Source organism: Netta rufina (genome assembly GCF_964035555.1).
Source record: "Netta rufina genome assembly, chromosome: 5".
In the NCBI taxonomy this organism is placed as follows: domain Eukaryota; kingdom Metazoa; phylum Chordata; class Aves; order Anseriformes; family Anatidae; genus Netta; species Netta rufina.
In genome coordinates this window covers 30,267,749-30,291,351 of record NC_140128.1, presented here as the reverse complement: position 1 = coordinate 30,291,351, position 23,603 = coordinate 30,267,749, and the positions used below count along the sequence as shown (strand labels likewise).

The 23,603-nt window shown below is 43.5% G+C and overlaps 1 protein-coding gene across 2 annotated transcripts in view; it reads left to right on the top strand.

The window, feature by feature from the left end:
* DPF3 (double PHD fingers 3) overlaps positions 1-13,515 on the top strand; it is a gene marked incomplete at its 5' end in the record, with an annotated part of 159,263 nt that extends 145,748 nt beyond the window's left edge. For both annotated transcript variants that reach the window (XM_084288330.1, XM_084288328.1), the window contains 3 exons: positions 10,703-10,815; positions 12,222-12,303; positions 13,349-13,515. In XM_084288330.1, the coding sequence (XP_084144456.1) occupies positions 10,703-10,815; positions 12,222-12,303; positions 13,349-13,419 (266 nt within the window). In that variant the 3' untranslated portion in view covers positions 13,420-13,515. The remainder of the gene's footprint in view (positions 1-10,702; positions 10,816-12,221; positions 12,304-13,348) is intronic.
* Positions 13,516-23,603: the final 10,088 nt, after the last annotated feature.

The following is a 23,603-nucleotide window of genomic DNA, read 5'->3' as shown; positions in this document are numbered from 1 at the left end:
GTTAACCTGCACTACAGTCTTTCCAGCCCTTTCCTCAGGCTCAACAACTCATTTTAGCATGCAGTGGATTCTGCAACTGTGTCTTGGCTCAGAAGCCTCGTCCATTGCTGGGATACCTGGCCTTGGGCTTCTTAAAGAAGGTCCCAGCTCTTCTCAGGAAGACATGCAGGGACTCGGCTGGCATCTCTGAATATGCCCATCAGCCTGGAGGCTTAGGAGAGTTATTAACTATCCACAACCACTCTCTGGGTTCAATTCAGATTGCTGTTGTACTCTTCAGCCATCCAGATGGTTCAGAGCCTTAGTGTTCCTTCACCTGGAGAAGAGGATCTTCCCTGGGCTAGGGAGCTTCAGTTCCCTTGCAAGGCCAGGTCAGCCTCTTCCTTATTCAGCTCACCAAGACCACATTCTCACTTCTGTTAAGGATGAGATTTTACAGGTATTTACAGATGTGATAGAAGAAAATGTAGGGGAATCTCCTAATGATGTATACACCCATTAGATTCCTCTGTGATTGTTTAGGAGCTTGCACCTGGATTTATGTTGAAAAGAGCTAGTCCTGATTAGGCTCAGTGCAGCTGTCACTGAGAATTGCCAGGGAGCTCTTGGGTAAGTGGATGCCACCTCGTAGTGAATGTTGCAGGTGATGAACGCCCTCAGTAGCTGTGAAAGGTGCCCAGGTCAGACCAGCAATGCAGGAGAGGACTTCCCAGCCCCCTTGCCAGAATCACCAAGCAGCAGTCCTGCTAGCCAGCACAGCAGCCAGCTCAGAGCAGGGGCAGAGGACTGAACAGATCCCAGTAGTACAGTGGAAGATCATTTTCTGGCATTAAATAGAATAATGTTCTACTTTCATATAGCCTCTATTAAGCAATTCCTCTGGTGCTGAAAAGGAACAGGACGAGTGAACTGTTTAATGAGGGACACTTGTGTCCACTGCAGTGGAACTAGCTAATTTCTTGTTTCATCGGAAGTGATACTTAGCTGTTATGAAATACGGGTTGTGTAGGTAAAAGCAATGCTGCTCCTGGTCTTTAAAAGCAATGCTTATCTGGTCTTTTTCTACTTAAAAACAAAACAAAAAAATCCTACTGTTTTGGAGTCTCTGGCATTATTTTGTTACAAAGTGACTCAAAAGGGCTGTTGAAATGACTGAATTGAAAAGTGCCGTGGTGAGGAGAAATGATTTTGGTTTGATTCAAAACTAAATGAGTTCTATTTTTCTGAATGGAATGACCGTTTTCCTTCCTTTCCCACTGCCAAGTGGGCTCTGACTTGAATGAAACATTTCGTTTGTGAGTATTTTTTCCTCTCTTAAAAACAATTAAATGGAGCTCACTTTTAAAGCAAGGTACTGTTCCAAAATGAAAGTAAAGCTTTTTGTTTGTAAAATTCTGGCACAAAATGTCTCACCCTTTCTGAAAAATCTGTTTCTGCCTCTGCTGTTTCTTAATCCTTTAACACCTCAGATTTTCTTTTGACAAAAAGCACTTTGTTCAAATTCAGGTATTTACTCAGATATTTAGATCAGCCTGGAATTGCATTTTTTAGAAAGTAAACTCATAGTTGTCACAGCCTTTTTCACATAGTGGGCATGTACCAATGCTCTGCAGCATGTAGTGAGCTGATACTTCCCTCGGTATTGATGTTGCTGGCATTTTGATGGGGAAGTGAAAACTGGCTGCCATGTTGATGAAATCTCCATTGGAGCTTAAAAATTCCTAACCAAACAGAAGGTTTAGCAAATGGAGAAGGGAAAAATCAGTATTCGGTGGGATTTTTCCAGCTTCTAACACTGCATTGCAAACAATGGAGAGTTTGTTTAAAAAAAAAAAAACTCTGCTGCCTATTCTGTAGCTGAAAGAGCTTTAAATCAATGGGGGACTGAAGTAGCTTGCTTTAAATTGTGTTTAGTTAAGTGAGGCAGTCCTAGTTATGTCTGAATATACAATCATACAACTGCATTAGCAACAGTAAATTATGCTCGTGTGGGAAAGTCAGACTTCTTGCATTTGTGGTGTGTTCGTGTGGGTTATCAACCATCTACTCATCATATGCTGAATTTCTTTACCTGGATGGTACATAGTTACCTCATGCAATCACCATGAGGTCACTGTCTATGCAATGGCATGGTGTCTTCTGCATAGTTAATTTTATTTAATATTAAAAAAAAATATATATTTTTTTTTCTCTGGAGTTTGCCATTTGATTTGAAATTCCTGGAACCATCCTGGTAGTGAATTAACCTAGAATTGCTCTTCAATCATTCTAGAGAGAAAGTTTGTTCAGAGACCAGTACCACTCTCCTTTTCAGCTCTCCCATCCCCTCCTTTAATTCACCTGTTAAAGGAGGTTTAACTCACCTGTTAACCCAGCCTGCCCTATTTCCAATGGGCAGTGGCTCTTAGCAGCACATGGCTGAAGTCACCCCTGAAGTTCTCCTCAAAGCCCTTGGTGCCTGGGGAGGACTGCAACTGGTCTCCGCAGGTGCCACCTCGAGAATATGGTGTGCTGGGCAGCACCGACTGTCCCTGCAAACGTGCTGCTCCCAGGTTGTGCCAAGGAGCCATTTAACACCAGGAATGCTGAGGAAGGACCAGGTGTCTCATCAGCAGTTGGGGCTGAAGGTTTCAAGCAGGTAGCAGAGTCCTTGTTCGCCTTAAAGGAAGGGGAGGAGGGGCAGAGCTTATATCTTGCTTTATGGGGGGAGGCTTAATGGAGTTTTTCATGCAATGCTCTAGTAGAAGGCTATTCAGGCTGCTGTTTCCCTAGCATTTTAAATAGCACCCTACTCCTCTCATTATAGCGGGAGATTTTGGCTCTCCCAGGGGGGAGGAGATGTTCTAAATGGGCTGCCAGGGAGGTGGATTTAATGCACTAGGAAGAACTGGCTTCACCAAGTTAAAAAGCAAAACAAAACCCAATCCTCCACTCCTATTTTTAGTGTTTATGACCAAGTATTTTTGCTTGGTTGCTCATTTTGAAAGGGTTTAGTGAGCCTGCCAGTTGATTGAAAGCTCTGTGGTGTGTGAGCTGGCCGGGCCGGGGAGCCCGCAGCGCATAGCGACGAGGTCGGAGCTGCCTCTGAGTTTTTTTCCACTGCAGTTTGTTGAAGGGTAACGAAAACGTCCCCCAGGCAAAAAGGGGATGTTGGCTTTCCAGGTTGCGGTGATTCATCTTGTCCGGATGAGCGGCCTTCCTCCCTCCCACTCCCACATTTTCATCTCATCTACCTCACCCCTGCTTCTCTTCACAGCCGAGCACAAACCTGCCCCGCATGGCACGGGCTGCCCGGCTGGGAAGGCCGCCGGCGGCCGTCCCCACTAGGCCTACCTGCTGGGCAGCGCTCGCCTTCATTGCCAGGGTTCCCGGCCAGTTTGTGCTTTATAAATGGGTTTATTCTCGTTATTAGAAGCTGCGTCCCTGGCATATGGAGGCCGTGCAGTGCCTGCAGGCAGGTTTTCTTCCTGTTGGTGTTGGTAAGCAGCCCAAGTGCCTCCTGGCAATTAGCAGATCGTTACCCATGAAGCTGCGCGGTGCTGCAGCCTGGTGGGTTTTTGGGAGGTCACTCTGACCTAATTCACCCCCAGGAATCGTACAGCGCTGGCATGACTTACCAGTGCATTAACGAGCTGATGCTTCGCTGTGAGGTTATTTGAGTGCTTCCACATTATGCTTCTCAGGGAAGAAATAGCCATTTTGTCCGGCAGCCAACAGTGTCTGACAGGGACCAGCGTGGAGCAGGAGGGAGCGGAGCTGTCTGGTGGGTCACAGCAGGCACGAGGTATTTCCTTCGGGGTTAGGCATGGGGTCCGTTTCTGACCCCCTGGGTTGCAATGGTGCAGAGTTTGCCGCGTGGCTTCTGCCTTATCGCAGCCTCTCTGCACCAAGCAGAGCAAAGTCCCTCAGGTAGGAGCCAAGTGCCTGCAGCTCTGCCCCACCAGCAGCTTTGCAGCGTGGGGAGGCTCTTTTCAAATAGTTTTCCTGTAAGATTTGTGGCATATACTACTGATAGGGTGCTGTGGGATAACTCAGAGGGACTACCACACCTTCAGGATGGCTTGCATACCTCACTCCTGCTCCTCAATTTGTGTGCCCTATAGAGGTCATTCCCAGCTCCCACCCAGTGCCTCCTGCTGCCATGTGCCAGACACAATTGCTCCATCCTGGCCTCAGCTAATCTCTGCAGGCCCGGCTGTGCCTGGATGTGCACGGTGCCTTCGTTTTGTTTAGGCACATATGCCGGCATTGCACCCAGCTTTCCTCCTGACACCCTTGTAGTCAAGTTTCTTTGTCCCAGTGGATGTTCTCGATGCTTACCAGCATTTTATGTGGTGGTGTTGTGTAGTCAGAGCTAGGAGAGAGTTGCATGGGGAAACTGGTACCCAACTCTCAGCCAAGGCTGAGAAATTTTCCAGCCGCTTCCCCGAGATGCGGGGTGTTGTGGTAGGACCTTGCTCTTGCTGTGCCCTTTGGTGTTTGCATGGCCAAAGCAACAGCAGGGGACTGCAGTGGGAACTGCTGCCTTCAGCACACAGAAATGTTTTTTAACTTCATCAAGATCTCTGGTGTAATCACTTTCAAACGCCAGGCTTGTCTGCTTTCCGTTCCCATTGACTCCAATTATACCTGCCTAACTGAGGCTGAGACCTACCCAGTATCTTTTGCACAGGGGTTTTATTTGTCTCTTGGGTGGGCAATTAAAGCAGGTTCTCTCCTACCAGCGCTGAATATTTGAGCTGTCTGTAATTTATGTGCCTGTTTTTGCTGGAATGGGCACCGAGGAGCAATGCAGTGCCTCCTGTGTGCAGATGCAGCGGTGTGCCCTGTGCTTGGGCACACCCAAGCCCGCTCCTTTCCAGCCCTGTCCACACCGGGTAGGAAGGCTCCAGGGCCAGGAAATGAAGTGATAGGAGCTAGAAGCTCTGCCACAGCCGAATGGTTTCAGAGCTCCATCAATTATTAAATGAGTTAATTCTTCCACAATTACTGGCATATTGCAGCATATTAGAGTAGAGGAAAGTTGGTCTTGCACCAAATCAGACAGACCAATCTATGAAGCAAGGCCCCTGAGTCCTTTTGGACTCACCTCCGTAGCAGCGCCTGCAGCACCAGGTCATGAAGCCTTGGACACTGGGGGAATCAGCCAGGTTTGCTCATTTCCATGTAGAAATTCACATCGGCAATACTTCCTCTCCTCTCTTATGCCTTAGTAGTGAAACCCAATGGTGCCTGTGAGTGAGGCTTCCTTTGTTTCTTGTTTGCTTGTTTTTCTTAAAAGGCTGAGTTCAGCAGGGCTCAGCTCTGAAGAGGGGGAGGCTGGAGCTCCTCATCTGCAGCTTCTGGTGCCCGCCCCTGCCATGGCCTCAGGGAAGCCTGTTACATTTTTCTGCATGAAGTACTCCGGCTTCCCCAAATCACAGAAGTAGCGAGGCAGTTGGTGCACTGGATCCTCACCCTACACACACTTCCAAAAACTTCTGTTTATGAACACTTGCACTCGAGCAGGCAGGCATATGTCCCTGCATCACAGTGCCTCGGTGTTGCCAGACGGGAAGGGCCAGGAAAATGCCAAGAGCTCCATGTCCTCACCCCTTAGAAATGCTTGGTCTTTTTGTCAGAGCTGCAGCTCCTGGAGCCCTGGGATTCTGGCAGCCTTTTGGTTTGGTTGGATGGCTTGCTTTTTTAACGACCTTCTCTAATCCTTCTATTTGCTTGGGAACCTTTCAAAGAGGAACCCTAAAAGGCTCAAGAATTAAAATGCAAATAAAACGTACTTTTAATAATCTACTGATTGGCAAACTTGGCTCAGAGTTTTTGAATGTGTGGGGTTGTTGACACCAGATATCTGTAAGCATGCTGAACTGCATTTTCAGATGGACAATATAGGGCTACAGTTTTATATCACAACCGTAAAAACATATCCCTTAATAGAATTACAAGTTACTTTTCCCTTCTCTTTTTATGAATAACACTAATAATTCTGTCTGATGATGGCAGTGGTCATAGTAATGCTTATCCAGTCTTACTAAGAGGAAATTTTGCAGTTTCTGTGCATGCATGTTTGGATGGGGTTCCTGTGTCATTATATCTGTAATATGTATTTATGGCTGTTTAAAGACCTGAATAGTTTATGGAATAAATTCTGACATGATATAGCCAGGAGCCCTGTGGGTTTTCATTATGCTATTGATTAAAAAGCCTACGACTACACAGTGAAGATAAAGGAAGGAATTGGGAACTGGGTGAAAATTCCTTTTGCTCTGTATAAATAATTTCACATTTGTTTTTTCAAAAAGGAGTCTTTGCTTATTTTTTCCCCTCAAGATAATCTCTGCCTTTGTTTGAAAAAGGTTATTGATTGGATTGTTAACTTAAATAGTCTGTGGCGGGTGTGACAGAGCACATGGCTGCAATTAATCTTGTGATGCAGAATCCATTATTGAAGAAGCACTAATGAGCCATTCGCAGGCCTTCGCTGGTCACAGAGCGCCTGGGAGCAGCAGATTGCTCCTGCCCTTTAATGTCAGTTTTGGTCTTTAGTGTTACACAGCCAGCGTAAGCAGAAGAGATTTTTAGATTTTTTTTTAGGGTATTTCTGTTTAAATTCTCTGTACCATCAGCCTGCAAGTGCGCCGCACGCAGGAGTCACAAAATGGTGGCCGAAATGCTTTCGCCCCCTACTCCTCAGATCAGATGTCCAGTGGACACAGTGTACAATTAAAGCCAGCGGCATGTGAAACACGGATGTCACTGTAAAATATTGTCTCAGTCACAGGGTTCAGATCCAGATGAGAGTTTTGACAGAGATGGGGGAGCATTCAGGGCTGATCTATACTTTAAAATATTGCTTGAAGACAAAGGGATGAGCTGTTGGAAACCTGCTCGCTGCAAGTTTTATTGTTTCTGTTGTTTATAGCTATTGCAGCATAGCAAAAGTTTAGGTAGAGAATAGTTATGGTAGATTAGAAACTGTCGATGTTAACATATCACCTTCTCCTTCAGCAGAACTACTCCCTGGATGTATTTTAGAGGTCTGTCTATTGACTTCAGTGACACCATAAATATGTGTTACTTCTGCCTTCTGTTAGATCCGCGGAGCTGATACAGACATGTGAGAGTGATCGGGAGTTTGCCAGGGCTGAGGCACCACCTAAATAATTAACCACAATCCTGCTGCAGACTCTCTGCAGCACACCTTAACATATTGAATGCAATTTATCACAAGATTATCAAAATAGTAGTATTTTTTTTTTTTTTCATCCTGACCAAATAACTGATGAAAGTAAGTGAAAAAGCCTTTCCAGCTCTTGGGCTTGTGCACTTCCATAGTATTTGTAACTGGAACCGCATTTTTGACTGCTCTTTGTGTGAAGTAAAATTGTTCACAAGCTGAACTAACCTTTATATTTTTTAAATGAGTTCAGATCTAGCAACAGAAGTTATGTTATGTGAAGCTACAGGGCTTCTTCCTCCGGTATTCCACCACAGAGGGAATGCTGTGATGTGGAGCAAGGATGGTGCTCACTGATACAACTCCAGGAAGTCTTGGATGTGAATTTTCTGATAGGTTATGGAAAACACTGCTTTTTCAACCAACGTAACAGGAAAACAGAGGGATGATGATGAAGGAGAGCAAGCAGGGCAGAAAAAAAGGATTTTAATGTCTTAAGTGTCCACTGTCATGCTTGCCATACACTGCAGTAACTTGTCAAGCTGCTGGCATAAATAAAAATAGTCTTTCCAACTTCATTAGGTTGGGGCCATGGTACCACATGGCATGTTTAATGTGAAAGAGGATCTGACTTGGAGGCTAAAGAAGGAGATGTCCATGAAGTGTTCCTTTTGCTTTGGACAAGTAATGGGTCCTGGGCTAACAGAGAGTGGTCTATGGCTATGCAGACATGTCTGTGGCCACTTTTTTCAGACTTCTTTGTAGTCACAGCATTTGGAGAGAGAGACCAAAGAAGTAAGTTAGTATGTTTTGCAAAATATTCTCTTTGCTTCTGAAAAGAAGCCACGGTGGCCCTCACTCCACTAATAATATTTTCTAGGGAATACTCAGCTCACAACACCCTGCTCCTTTTAGGCTTGGGGTGGGTGCGGTTCTTAAGAAAGGCTCTACAAAATTGGATGTATCACTTCCAGGGTGGGGCACCACTGATATGAGATGTGCAGAAAATGTGCAAGGTGTTTCTGAGGCAAGCGAGGAACTAGAGAGTCAAGACTAATAGCTGGAAGGGAACAGGAATGACTGTGAAGGGACAGAGATAAAGCAGTGAACAGAACCTGACCTTCATGTTGTGTGAGAAAGGGATAGGCTCTAGCTGGAGTCTGCAATGAGCAATAGGAGTATGCAGGCAAGTGAGCACATGAATGCATGTAGGCATTTAACTTTGATTTATTTATCAAGTTTGATAAATAAAGCTCGATTTATTTATAAGTTTGATTCCATATCTGTTTCTTTTCAAATGTGACTGAAGCTATTTAACTGATTAACTTGCACCCCTCTACGAGTTGTTTTCTTTGATATATTCCAGCACTTCACAACCTTTCTGGATGCCGACTTGCATCTGTAGGGATGAATCCCTTCCTGCTGTGTAGTGTGGCCCATTTGTTCTATTTACTGGTGTTGAAATGAGGTTCTGCATTTGCTGTAAATCAGATCTGGGAGATCGTTTCACTGTCATGTCAGGTTTTCTAGTTTGGTAGCATCAGAAATTACATGAGGTCTTCTCAGCCAGAAAAGGTCTTGTGTCACGGAATTGCCTTCTGGACAGTTGTGACTTCAGGGTCCCCAGAACTTCAGTTTGGACTTGGTTCTCAGTAAATCTCAGTAAAATCTGACTTCTGTTTTGTGCTGACATTTCAAGGGCTCCAAGAGTTAGTGATCTTCTTAGCGGGTCTGAGCTCATCGGTACTGTCAAAACACTTTGCTCAAAGGCTTAAAAAAGCGACATGAACAATGTCATTGGTCCCTCCTTCCTTAAATATCTCCTTTATTTTCTGTTCAATTCCCTTAATAACTTACACACACACATTTCTTTGCTGGGCTTGGTTGTCATATCAGTACCATGCAAATGTAACTGCAGAACCAAAATCCTTGTTCCACCGCTTGGTAACAACATGGGCACATAAAGAAAATATATTTCCCACAGCATTATTGCATTACCCAGCAATTCTCAGCAACTGTTTGCTTCACTAACTGGAAAATATAGATGCTTCTTATAGGCCGGTGGTGGGTAATGTGATAACACAGCAAAGTACCGCTGATAGGTCTGGTAATGAAGACAGTACATCTATGCCCATGTCTCCTGTAGCCATGCCTTTTCTTCTTATCGGAGAAACAGCTTTTTTTTTTTTTTTTCTCCATTCTTAAAAAGACACCTAGGCTGGTGGAGGTGGCAAAGATTGCTTTCTACCCACTGGCTCTTTTCTAAGAACAGATCTGCTAGAGGTGAAAAAAGCCCACACACTCAGTGGCGTAAGTTTCTAGAAGTAGTGTTGGATGTGCGTACCTGTATTTCTAGATATTCTCTGCCTTTAGATGAGCAATTGAATAGTCCTGTCCCATTTCCCCTGCCCCAACTCTGCACAGTACAAATGCTTGTATGTGCCAGAGAGGGATGCTAAATGCAGGGCTTTCCAAGCAGGCGAGTGATAGCTTATTGCAGGAGGTTGCTTTAGCCAGATAGGGGTGGTTTGGGACTACAGCGCTTTATTTCAGCGGTATATTTTTCTTGTTTTGTTTTGCAGAAGGAACACTGATCCTACCTTTGGTTTGTTTGTTTGTTTGTATTTTCCCCTCCAGAAAGCCCATTGCTGACCCCGCTACTGTGATACCGCTGTTTTGCAAAGCTGGAGTCGACACGCATGTAGGGGCGGGGGTTGTAACTGGCAGTTTGTCCTCCCCGATTAGATGTGACTGTTCTGCTAGCTTTCCCTTCTTTATTCCTTTCACTTAGTTCGTTGTGGAGTTGGCTTGGGGTGTTTTCCTTTTGGTTTCTTGTTTTGATCCTGGAAGGTTAGCTGTGCAATTTGGTTTCTTCTGTGCCAACAAACTTTAGCGGCAGAGCTCTTAAAAAAACAACCTGACAGCTGCATCCCTCCGTCCTGTCTTGCCTCTTCTCTGTATGCTGCTGCTTCCATGTAAGCAAAGTTTACAGAATTGCTTTGCCCATCTGGACACCAGGAAGGGAAGTTCTGAAATGGAGAATAACCTCATTTCCACCAGGTCCTTCGGTCCGGTCGAAACAACGCTCATTGAAGCTGTAGTCCAGTTGCTATTAAGATGGATGGGCTCCCTCTAAAATTGGGTTTGTTTCCGACTTCATCCTTTCTCTTGTTTTCTTTCAAAATAAAAAACAAGCAAGCAAAAACAAACAAAAAGCACAAACAAATGAACAAAGAAACCTAAACCCGATCTCAAAAAACAAATCCAAAGACAAAAAGCCAAACCATTTTTAAGAGCTCTGAGTAAAACTGCTTTGCCAATGGGGAAAGGGTGGGGATGACTCTGATTTTTCTCTTGTGCCCGGCAGCGAAAGGGTTAATGCCTGCTTTCCTCTTTGGTATCTGTTAGTTGCAGCCCATGTTGTGATCAGTCCATGTCCATGTGCGTTTTGTTCCCAAACATAATGCCGGTTTGCTGACGATGGGTAAGTGAGCCTTAACAATGACGGTTGTTTCCCATCTTCCTCAGGACACCCGACCTGCCTGCAGTTCACCACAAACATGACTGAGGCTGTTAAAACCTATCAGTGGCAGTGCATTGAGTGCAAATCCTGCAGCCTTTGTGGGACCTCTGAGAACGATGTGAGTTTTTTTTACCTTTTCGTGCCAGTAAGCGTCACAGCCAGGGGCTGCCGTGCCCGCCCGTGAGAAGCAGGTGGCAATGCTGTGGGTCATTGCTTTTCTGCTGCTTTTGTACATCTCCTGGGAGGAGATACTCCTGAGAGCAGGGATGGGCTCCTCTCAGCGACCCGGTCTCTGCTGAAATTACCGTGGGTATCCAGTAGGGCCGCTTAAGATGGTGGTGTGCTCATTCAGTAGAAACTAGCTGGAGGCCATGCACTCATGTTGCAGGGAGCTGCATAAGAGTAGTGTTTTTAACATTACAATCAGGAATAAATCTGAATGGGTGATAATCCCAGAGATGACAGGTATGTTTCTTCGGTCCAAGATTTTATTTACTCTGTTGGCATGATTTTTTAATCTTAAATATAATATTCAGGAAACATGGAAGCATTTGGATTGCGATGGCTGAGCCTCTCATGAGTCACCTAATCACCTTTTCCAGTGATTTCCAGACCATGACCCAGAGTCTGCAGCTGAACATTTTTTTTTTTTTTTCTTCCTCCAGTTAAAATCTAATGATAAGGGCTCTTGATAGTCTGTAAGAAACCTGGAGAACTGACCATGTCCGAAGAACTTCGGAGACAGTAGTTAAGGCTGCATTCCCTATAGCAGAATGAATTTGAAGCCTGAAATTTTAGTGGTAAATGAGGAAATCTGAGAATAGGGAGCTGTTCTGTATTAGGAGCCAGGGGCACTTTGGAGAAGGATTTATCCCCAAAAGCGTGTGAAAGAGCTGCAGACCATGAGGTAGGGTCACATTTTTCACATCTCCTTCACAAAGTATATGCTACTCAGTTAAGTTTTTGATAACTGGCAAAGTCCAGGCTATTGATGAGAAAGGATTCCTCTGAAAAAATGAGATCCAGCATTGATATCACAGGAAACACAGGAGCCCAGCAAAGAGGGGAAGCCAGTCCTCTTCTCTCAGTACTGACCTAAGAGCTTTTGGTCCTGCATCATAAGGCCACTTTGGAGAGAAAGTCCTCTGGTTCTCCCAGAGATTTCCCAGTTAGAATCTAAGAGAATTGTAGAGATTCTTAAGAGTCTAATCTTCTAAGAGAAGGATTTCAGTTAGAAATCTCAGAGAGATTTCCAAACTGTCTTTGTGATGAGAAGGGCTCTCAGTGGCCTCTCAGAAATATGGTGCTTGATCCTGGACCCACAAATGTGATGTCTTTTACATCCTTTTACATTCCCAGTAACCCCTTAGTCTCTATGTTGCAGCTCTTTGCTCCTAGTTGAGCAATGCTGATTACCATGCTTATGTTTTCATCTTGGCATGAGACTAATGTGCATCATTTTATCTCTCTTCTCCTCTCCTTCTCTCCCTTTCCCCCTCTGTCTCTCCAACAACCCTGCCTCAGGACCAGCTGCTCTTCTGTGATGACTGTGACCGTGGCTATCACATGTATTGCTTGAATCCACCAGTCTTTGAGCCCCCAGAAGGTAACATATGTTAGAAATCCGCTTTGAAAATCATGATAAAGTCCCTGTGGAGAAGAGTTTCAGAAAAGTGGCCTGGGCCATGCCGAGTTAAGGAAGCAGTAGGAAAGGAGAGGCAGGTAGCTCTGGAAAGAAAGCAAATGAGTAGGCCTGGAGGGCCTGTGTGATCTGAGATGTCCTGTGCAATCTTGCATAGTCTCTACTTCCTCTTCCAGCACATGGCTCTTCTGCAGGTCATGGGTACCTTTGGATGTCCCAGATGGCATTGGACTCCTCAGTTTATGCAGCTGAAGTGAGCTCCTGTGAGCTGTGACTTTGGACTTCCAAAGAAGTCAAGGTCCCAGAGAGAAAGCCCCAGACGGGAAGCTATTCTCTGGAATAGCTGAGTCTGTTGTAAGGAAAGAGGATTAAGAGAAAAAAACTCTTCCTTTCTTCTCTGGCCTGTCGTTGCCTTGGAAGGGTCAGGGTTTTATGGTCTGTATTACATTCGTATGCAGTTAAAACCTCTAAAGGGGATTGTCTGACTATACTGCTACTGGTTGCAGTTTGCCTCCTGGTTTTGGAGCAGAACTAGGCCCTTACTGTTATTGATTCTCTGACTGAAGTCTGCAGAGAGCAGTAGAAATGGAGAAGGAGATGTCTGGGTACAAATGACTGCAGTTTACATGAGGGGTGAGACAAGAATAATTACAAATTAATCATGCATGCAGGAGCTAAATGTTTGTAACTTTGATAAATGGGAAACTAAAATCAGGAGGGAAAAATTCGAAATGGAGCTAATAATTAGGTAAAGGTTTCTGTTGGACTGGAAAGTGGTGTATTGAATGTATTAAGACATAAAACACCTATAAGCAGGAATGCACGTCCCAGCTGTGTTTTAAGCTGTGTTGAGGGTCTACATGCATGACATCAAGGGCACCAGAGTCTGCTTCAGATGCATAGAGGCAATTCCAGTGTCAGGAATGTTTGATATTCTATTCAAGCCAATCTTGACATAAACTCTGAGTATCTGGATTTGGTGTCATAAGAAGGATTTCTTCATTTGCAGGGAGTTGGAGTTGTCATTTGTGCCGGGAGCTGCTCAGAGAAAGAGCATCAGCTTTTGGTTTCCAGGCCTGAGGAGCTCCAGCAATCAAGAAACACTTTGCTCCTCATGTTGTCATACCAGCACACAATTCCCATTGAGAACACAAAGACACAACCCACATCAAAATGAATGGACATTCAAGTACAGGAAGAGGTATCTGTCGTATTCGCTGTCACTGATGCAGAACCTCCTGGGCTCTACGAGAAGGATCGTGTACTTTCCTGATGCTCCAGATGAAATCTCTTCACTGCTATGCATGGTTGCTGCTTACTGTCACGGGCTCACATGCATTATGGAAGGGGGAGGGTTGTTATATTGACACGGAGAAGTCAGTTTTGTGTGGCCTTGTGCTTTCTGTTTAGTCTTCTTCTTGAAGGAGGAATAGTAAAATATCTCCCAAGGATTTATTGGTGAGTACGTTGGTGGGGAGCAGCACCAGTTACTCCTCAAGGGCTTGCCTGGAAATCTCTTTACTGCAACCACTCTGTATTCATACGGGGCTTTGCGTTGCATTAGTTCAGTACTTACCCGGTTGTGAACAACACATTGTCACTGAGAGAAGCACTGATCAAAATTTTTTGCGGGTGACACTTTCTCCCTTGGATCAAATGCTTTGCTTTGGCAGATCTTTAGACATCTGGTTTTAGTATTTCTGACAGAAGAGTAGGACCATTATGAACACACGCAGATGCTTAGGAAAGCTTAGGAAAGTCTACTGTGTTTGGTATTTTTGGATATTCAGGGACACTGTCGTACTGCAGTGCCATCACACACACAGTTCAGACTCATCATTTTATTTGTTTTGCTCAAAAAAATTGTGAATGGTTATGTATCTGTCTTGCTGTTTAGCTCAGAAAACTGAATGAAAGCAAAATGTAATTTTAAGCAGATCGTAGAAAATGAAGGTGTCCGTTTTCTGAGCCATCTAAAGTAAGGTGAAAAAAAAAGGAGCAACATTGGCTTAGGGTGGTATGAAGCACTTTTGATTATTACTATTTTTTTAATTTCTAAACGAAAATATTCTGCAATTGAAAATGGAAATTTTATTTTAGGAATTGTCTCATCAGGAGAAGTTGTACTTTTTTTTTTTTTTTTTTTTTTTTAATGAAAATAGTTACCAGGATCTATCTGAATGTTCTAATCATTTTGCCCCACAGTTCTATACAACTGCATTTTTGACAACCATGATAATTTGGCAAAAACCTTCCAAGCTCTCGAGAAAAGACTGCTTTACTGAACCTAATATGGAAAGAAAGATTTTCATAGTTATTTTAAAACTTAAATAGAAATAGTTGTACTTTGTTTAAACAAACCTCTACATGTGAAATGGAGAAACATTAAGCAAGAGCATCATTGGAAAAAATATTTTTACAGTTGAGTCCCTTTGAATAACTTACAACATTGCTAGGAGGACAAGTGAGTCCATTAACCATTTTTTACCAGATGCATCTTTAAGGTTAAAAACATGCAACTCCCCAGACTGCCAAGTAGCCCAGAAAGATCATTTTCCTGAGTATGATGTATATTACTTTCTGTGCATAGATTTAAGTGGGATTAAAACATAAAGTTATGAGAGTCCCAAGCAGCATGTGGTTCAGGTTGCCTGTACTAGTAGGTAAGGACACTGAAGATTATATTTGGGATATTTATATTGGTTGAAATTTTTCTGCAAAAATTAAATGTCCCTGAACGCTTGAAAGGACATTGTGGAAGAATATCAGTGAGCTAATTTTTCTTCCTTCTCCTGCTAATTACACTTAGTTAGAATGAACTTTACTGACCTAATGCACTTTTCCTCATTATTTAGATAGTTTCTTCACCTTTTATGTTTTGTAGCTTGCACAGTAGCCATGTCAGCTGTTGGATTTTCCCATGTGCTGTCATGAAGTAATTTCAGACTGCAGTGGGAGTATTTTAATCTGTTAGAAAAGGAGTTTAGAAAGTATTTATCCTAGTCGTATTGGACCAAATTTCTTCTGGAGCAGCTGTGCTGGCTACCTGGGATTCATTCAATACCTTAGTTTCTGTGTGACAGCCCCCTGGGTGAGCCAAGAATACAAAGATATTTGAGTATCACATGCAAGGAGGGTAAGGCTCATGGGCGTGCATGAGGTGTCTGGTACATGGTTGGACAAAGCTCTAGAAAAAATGTCAAACGAAGCATCTTCCTCACTCACAGTTTGAGGAACTGCCCATCACTGCGGTCCCATTCAGATTTCTGTGCCGCTCCCTCTGCCCTGTCTGCTGTCACCCTGTTTGATGGGTGGTCCTGGGGACATGGCCGTGAGATAGTGTGATCCTCCTGGATGCATCGCCTAAATCTCTGGTAGCCCTCTGTGGGCTGTTGGTGGGACCAGCTGGTGCAGAAGGTCAGTGCTCTCTGTCCTGTGATGGAGACATTGCCGAAGGAGCTTTGCTCTGCGTGCCCACCTGCTTTCCTGTTTTGCCCTTGTGATCCATACCGCTGACCATTTTCTCCTCCCACACTGTAGTGAACAGCATTGTTCGTGGTTGTAAGTATTCGTTAGTGGCACTGCTGAAGTTTCATCGCTAATGAGGTATGACAGAATAGATTGCTAGACCTTCGGCGGCAAAATATTGTTGGAGATCAGTGTAAGATCCCATCAGCTTTTAAAAATTGAATGGATTTGTTGGAAAGTGTATGTTTGTCGTGCAGTGGGCAGGGCAGCAAGGGGATGTTTTTCCTGAGCACTGACAAAGACATGTGGGCAGGGAAAGCTGTTAGTGAAGGCAACTTGGTCTTCCTTTTAGCCTGGCAGACTGAACTGAGACAAAATTCAAGGTGTTGTGCTCTTTATCTGCTCTGGGGATAGCTGGGATTTCTCTTTTTTGCCTTTTTTTTTTTTTTTTTTTTTTTTAAAGTGATGTACCCAGTAAATCATCTTTGTACCTGCTCCCCTCTGTGGTGAAGTTCACACTCCATGTGTGAGCTCGTTGGCAGTCCTCAGGGTGATCAAACTGACGTATTTCAAAACTCTTCTGAGTAGGCAAAGCAAGCTATTTTTTTAGCACAAATCAGGCCAAACTACCATAGGAGGTGGTAGATTCTGCATCCCTCAAAGTCTTCAAATCAAGACTGGGCAGTTTCCCAGAAGACATATTTTAATTAAATACAATTTTAGTTAATCACAAGAATGTCTGACTGGAAAAGGCTCGTGTTGTAGAGGAAGCTAGACTAGATGATGTAATTGTTCTTCCTGTCCATATTGTAAAAACAGATGTTTACCAGTTGAGGGGATGTATTTAAATTAAGATGTGTCTGGGTAAAGGCCTTAAAATATGTTAGTTAAACATATTCATGAAATCCTTCTCATTTTTAACTCATTCTGGGTAAACCTAAAAAGGGTCAGTTACAGAAAAGTGTCTTTATGAAAGCAGTAAATAATGTAGTACCTCCTTCATGCCCTCAATGGCAGCTGTTGGTGCTAGCTACCTCAGGCTTTTCCAGAGAACAAAAAAATCAGTCTGCGTTGTGTGGAACTGTGGCTTGGTTCTGGCTTTCCCTCCATAGTATGTGAATGCAGGGTTGTCCAGTTTTCTGGAAGCCAGAAGGGGCAGAGAAATGATCTCAGTCTTCAGATTGCATCTGAAGCATTTGAGAAAACGTACCTTAGGACACTCCTTGAGCTAGGAAAGTCACCATTAAGTATGTTCTGTAAAAATATTACTCAAAATAACTTTGAAATTGTTATTCTTCACCTTTCTTTAAAAAGGGCTCAGTAAATTCTGCCCCAAAGCAAGAGCCTGTGCCGTGCTGTGGGGCTAGTGCATGTTCCTCACACCTACAGCATCTATTTTGACAGGGTTCATCTGGGAGGTGAGGACAGGATGGGGGTAGAAAGGAATATTAATTAAACTTGCCACTGCTGCAGGAGTGGTGTACATTGTGTGCAAGGAAATTCCAGGTAGAGCTGGGCATGATTCTTCTGTGTGGAATAACTTTATTTCCAAAAAAAAAAAAAAAAAAAAAAGGTGCTTCTGAGGGAACCACAATTATTCACATATCCATTTGCAATTTGACAAATTATTTCATGTAAAAAATATGGGGGAAATATTGGAAAAGTTGAAACTGTGTGTTTCAACACATCAAAGCCTTGCATTAGAAGAAAAAAAAAAAACACAAAACAGTATCTACTTAACAGAAAGCTAGCATCTATGGAGGAATAAGAATCATCTAAGATGATGCGACTGGGTACATCTAAAAGTAAAAGAAGATAAATAACAGAGCAAATGGTAATTTTTGTGTACTAGGGACACTTCCCTAGCGAGGCATCTTTAATCAGTTGATCTTGTCTGTCTGTCTATCCCATCATTTAGCAATGCCAGCTTTTAGTCTATAAAACTGTCTTTAGAGCAGAAGGGGAAAATGTTTTATGTTTTCCTGAATATAAAAATATGGACAAAGAAACACTGAATATATTGGGAACACTTTGGCACCAGTCTAGGAGGACAGAAAATGCAAATCTCATTGAGGAGGCAATTGAAGATGGATTGAGTTGTCAGTTTTGTTGAGGGAGACTGCATGTTGGCAAGAGGAAGTCCTCATCTGAAATGTTAACAGTAAGGCAGTTGCACATTTTTGTGAAAATAAGTTCTGCAGGGAGGAACAGGCAGACAGGAGAGGTGTCCCACTTAGTGAGCTGCTCTTTTCATCTCATTTTACCTGTCCATAGTGTCTCACCATCAGCACTTCCAGCAGGGATCGTGGCACTGCTCTGGGCCAAGGAGCGGTGTGCTGCAGTCCTGCCTCTCAGATGCACCACGGAAGCCTTTGCCAGGTGCCACCACCACTGCCCATCGAGGCACTCAGCCGAGTGTCTGCAGGAATGGCAAACAACAGCTCCTGCTCCCCTGGGGAGCAGGGGAGGGACAGACTTTTTAGTGTTTACCCCTTTATTTCACACATGTCAGTGAGAACACCAGGTGTTTTGTTGCTGGGGAATCAAGCCAATAGCTTATTAATGTTTGCAATGCCTTTCTGCCACCCTGGGTGAAAATGCAAAGAATTATACTACAGTATTCACTCGTACATTTAGGATATGCGTTGGTACTGTTATTTTGAAATGAACAAGCTACTGTTTCCAGATCAGCTTACTGCCCTGTGTGTGCGTAAAGTTAACAACAAAGCCCTTCGTGCTGGAAAATTGCTGATTTTTCAGGTCCTGATGTTTTATTTCAGACTCCTATCAGTCTAGCCACCAATCTGGTCTGGTTCATTGCAGCAAACCCAAGATTTCACCTCCACAGTGAATCAGGAAATGTTCCCCCTCTGCCCGCGTTTCAGAAGGAAGGTGAGAGTTCTGAGTCTTCATATTCTGGGTGATAAAGAACAGGTCTCTTTCATGGTCATCGGGGTACATTGGGAAGTATCTGCTCAATATCAAAGGAAAACATAGGAACACTATGCCCAATGTACTCTTCCTTCATAGATCTTTTAGAAGTATAGGACAAGAGATGTGCCCCCGCATCCTTTTGCAAAGGCTATCACAAGTGTATGAGGAATTTCCAAGTGTTCTCTCATTTGAGCTTCATTATAGAATAGCCTTCATTGTTCATCCTAATGTTTTTTCTTCCCTGAATTATGTTTCTGGATTTGAGAAAGTCTGTACCAAAGCTGATACGGAGGGTCTAGATCAATTCAGAGACAGAGGGAGGTCCAAGCTGAACCATCAACTTTCACCTCCCCCTTTAGAAGTGTTTAACAAACCCTTCATCGTTGCAGGGAATCAAACTCGCATGCTGACTGAATTCCAATTCAGCATTAAGGTCATACAATTGTTCTTTTAGACTCTTCTGTAGTCATAAAATGTTCTTTAAAAATGCAGGGAGAAATGTTCCCTCTTTACCTTGATGGCATTCCTTTTTTGTGCTGCAGCAGAGATCAACAGTCCTCTAGTTTACTCTGACTTTCTTCCAACACCGTAACCTGGGTCAGCAGTAACAGGGACAGGTCCAGGAATAATCTGTGTCATTGAATTGCAGATATAAGAGAGGCTTGAGAGCATTCAAGTAAATTGTCATCTATGCTAGGCAGTCAGATCTCCTAAGAACCAGAATTTTGTGTGCTTTTTAAGCGATTACTTCACCTGTTCCTCACCTGCCATTTCAGACTTTTTTTTTCCACTAAAAGTGGCTGCAAAGAAAAGTATCAACTAAAACTGGGGGTGGAGGAGACTGAGTTAGGATCTTTGCTCTTGAACCTTTATTTGACAGTCGTTCAACATTGTCACAATTCATAAGGGGGGAAAGAAAGAGGCTAAATCTGTGACATCATAGTTCTTCTCAGATAAAACTGTGATGTCATCAACTTTTTAATGCACTTTTGAAATGCTCAAGTAATCATCCCAAAATAGTGACATCCCCATTAATACATTGGTAGAGCCTTACTGTATGATGCTGTAGTATTTAATTTTAATTAGACTTTAAGTTGTATGTAGACATATACATATATATTTGTGTTTAATGTTATTTGCTGTAAATATGGTTCACCAACCAGGAGTAGATCTAAAGCCCTATAACAAGTGTTTCTGACCCTGAAAGAGAAGAAGAAGGGAGAATATCTTACTTGTTTTGCTAAAGACGTGTGAGAATTCTAGCAAAATAAGACAAAACATTACCCCTTACAATATAATTGCAATGTATTTGGAACATGATTTTATTGACAAATGAAAGAGCACAAATTCACTAAAAGTTAGGTCAGCTTCTCAGCTTGCTCAATCAACATTCCTCGATTGACTTTAAGCCAAGAGGCTGATCTGGTGTCTTAAAAAGGCCCAATTGAAGTAGCCCTAGTCTTTGGTCTTTAGCAAGAAATACACATTTTTAAATAGTTGAGAACACCCAGCACATACAAGAAAATAGGCGTTTCTGCTCCAGATGGGTCTGGTCTGTTTACTTTGGGTTTGGGTTCAGCCTGGTTCTGGTGCCATGTCACAGGCTTCAAAGCAAAGTGAGACACTGCAGCAGATGATTATGGAGCAGTCAGCAACCAGGGTAAATTTCCTCCTAACTCTATAGAATTTGGACTTGATTGCTGCTCAGTTTCCAGTATACTGCCTTTTGATTTACTGTAACCCCCTTATTGCTGTATTAGCAAACAGTGAACTACAGCACGTGATTTTCCTCTGCTGTATCAGGCCTCACTTCACTTGGCTCTGAGCTCACCTCCCTTCTTCATTTCTAATCTGTTCCAGTCTTTTTAATCTCTCTCTCTCTCTCTCCCCTCATGTGGAAATCTTCTCCAGCCCCTATTGTTAGCACCTGTCCCTGGAGTCAGTCCTCTTCAGCTCTGTTTGTTCCACGATAGCCTGAAGTGGAAGTTTGCATGAGGGATATGCTGCAGGTTTACTGAGAGGTATGCAAACCTCTTAAGCACGCCTTCCCTCCCAGTGGTACCTCCTGACAATATCTTTGCTTTTTAGCCGTCCCATGAGTGGTCCCTAGGTCACCCCTGGGATATTTCCCTCCGTGGTGCCAGCTCACCCCAAGGGAGCCCATTCTGCACGGGGAAGCCACGCGGCGCTGCTGCTGGCACATGTGCCCTCCTTCCCCCAGTGCGCAGCTGGGGACGTGGTCAGGCTGATGGCAGGAGATCACATCCAGCACGGCTACTCCCTGGAAGCCAAAGTGTTGCTTAGTAACCCACTCATGGAAGTACCAGAAGCATTTTTCAATCTGTCACATTGGCGAAAAACACTGGCTTCTTGATTTAGAGGCATTCTGCTGCGCGTAGCAGGGCTGTGCTCCATTACCTTGCATCCAGCGCTATCTGCCAGCGAGGAAACAAACCTCCCCCTGCATGGAGGGGCTGGGGGTGGGGGAAAGGCACAGCAAAGATTTGCCCAGCATTGTCTGTGAAGCCTTTAGCCATTTCTCCTGACATCTAGACCTCACCTTAACTCCCTTCCTGTGGGAGATATTCCCTCCTTATGGTAGTGCACTCCAGGGTCCTATAGCAATTGGCCAAACAGGACCCTGCAGCACCTTCATCTATTATGAGACATTACTGCAATAAAACATGGTGTGTCATACAGAAACTGGATGAGGTATTGCAATATTTATGTTGTAAGCCTCAGTGTCATGGACAATTGCTACAGAATAATGTATGTCTTTTTTTAATGCGGTGGAGTCATAGCAGCTTCACCAGAGCACACAGAACACAGACCATCTGGGAGTACATGGTTTCCTCAGTTATTCTCAAGTTATTGCGTTATTGAGAATTAAATGAAAAACATCCTCTCATTTAAAAATAGACTGTAAAGGCTTTTAGGTTACTTCCCTTCCTCTTTTAAGTATAATTCAATTTGGGAGCTAAACATCTAAGTTCTGACTTAAGAGGTTTGCTCCTTTATCTGGCACTGTTTTATCCTTAAAAATGGCTTCAAGAAGTAACCGAAGGGCTTTTATTTGCAGTACCTTATTGATTTTGCTATCAAGTCTCCTCAGTTTGGAAGTGAAAAGGTATTTATACAATGTCTAGCTTTGAGCTCTGGGGTCCAGCTGGGTTCTTCCTACCCCGCTTCTCATCATCAGAATGAGCAGAACCATCAAAACACTGTATGACCCATTTCTGTCAATTGGCTCTTGCTGTCAGATTGTGTCCCTGGAAGCCCTCTGCAAAAAGCTGAAGGTGTTTTATGAGGGTCAAGGAAGGTCCAGAGTGTCCTGAAGTCCAGGTGTCAGACAAATGATCCTGAGAGGCTCTTTCAGTCATCAGAGACTCTCTTACCCATGATGATGCTCAATACTGCAGTGATGAAATCATCAAGGTTTATTTCTTGTGCAAATCCCTTTCAATGAAAGGTCAGTGACACACACAACAGTTGTGGTCTAAAACTTAACACAGCCTAAAGATGAAAATACATCCCACAACATGAGAAGATCCTAATTTGACCTTTGAGGAATTTATGAAGAAGTACGTTCCTGTAGTCCTTCCTAGTCTAATAGCCAAGTTTGGGTATGGGGTGCAGTTTCTTTCCATTTTAGTTTGTGTATAGTTTAAGAAATACATGAAGTAGACAAACAATGTTCCTGCTGGCTGGTGTGTCACCAGCATAAGAGCAATTGATGACCCACCCTGGGGCTCCAGGTGCAGAAGTGTCTATCTCACACAAATGTTCAGAGATAACTGGTATCTCTGGGGGGCAGGGAGCATTTCTGGCACAGGAGACAAAGACTGGAGGGAGGCCTGATCTATGTTTTAATTCTTAGAACTGGTTGTGCCAGCTCATGATAGATGGAAATCTTGCCCTTGTGGTGCTATGCTCCTTGGAGAGACAATTCAGAGAAGAATTAGGTGTACAATATATTGTTTGTTAGAAAAGTAGCAGGGTATCTGTTTCCAGTCTTCTAATACCTTGACCTTGGATTTTGTTCATAATTAAATAGTCTTGTCTTACCAGCTAGCCATTGAAGCAAAAGAGCTGCTGTTATAAAGGGAGGGAGCAAGGGAAGAGCAGGCAGACTGGGTATTTCTAGGCAATATTGAGAAAACACAGCCATTCCCTGCATTCACAACACCTCTTTCTTCTGTATGTTCTGCAAGGTAAAATGATTTGAGCTGAGAGATATTTTAGAGCACCTGGGTTAGTTAGCTGCAAAGCAGGGGCTGTTCTATTAATGCCCATTCCCGCTGTTTAGTTTCTGAGGTTTTTATCTATTTATATACTCACAGCCTTGTTTTCAACATGGAGGATGCTCTAGGTTATCTCTGTTTCACCTAGCTGGGATCTACCCTTACAAAAACAACAAATTGTGGGCTGGAGCCTGCTCCACCTCCTGGCTGTACATACCCCTACATATACATGGCTGCATTACAGTGACTTTTGTAATGTGTTGGCTGTGGTGCCAAGACAACATGGCTGGAGAAAATTAGGAATGCTTAAAACTTAATGTGAATAGAAAGTCAGTACAGCTGAAAAAGTTTTCTTACCCTGAGCCACCATCGTGTCTTCTACAATCTGACAACCCTTATATCCCCTAAATAGCCTTTTGTCCTCTTTGCAGCAGAAGAGAACTTGACTTTTGTGTCTTTGCTCCAAGCTGGAGCCATTGGCGTTCAGTCTTTTCGTAATGTCCAGATGAATCAAAAAACTGGCTTTGACATGGGTTTGCCAATTCCCACCAGAATAATCTAAATACCAGTCAGGGGATAGATTGGAGGGGTTCTGGGATGCTGCTGACTGATGAGTGCCAT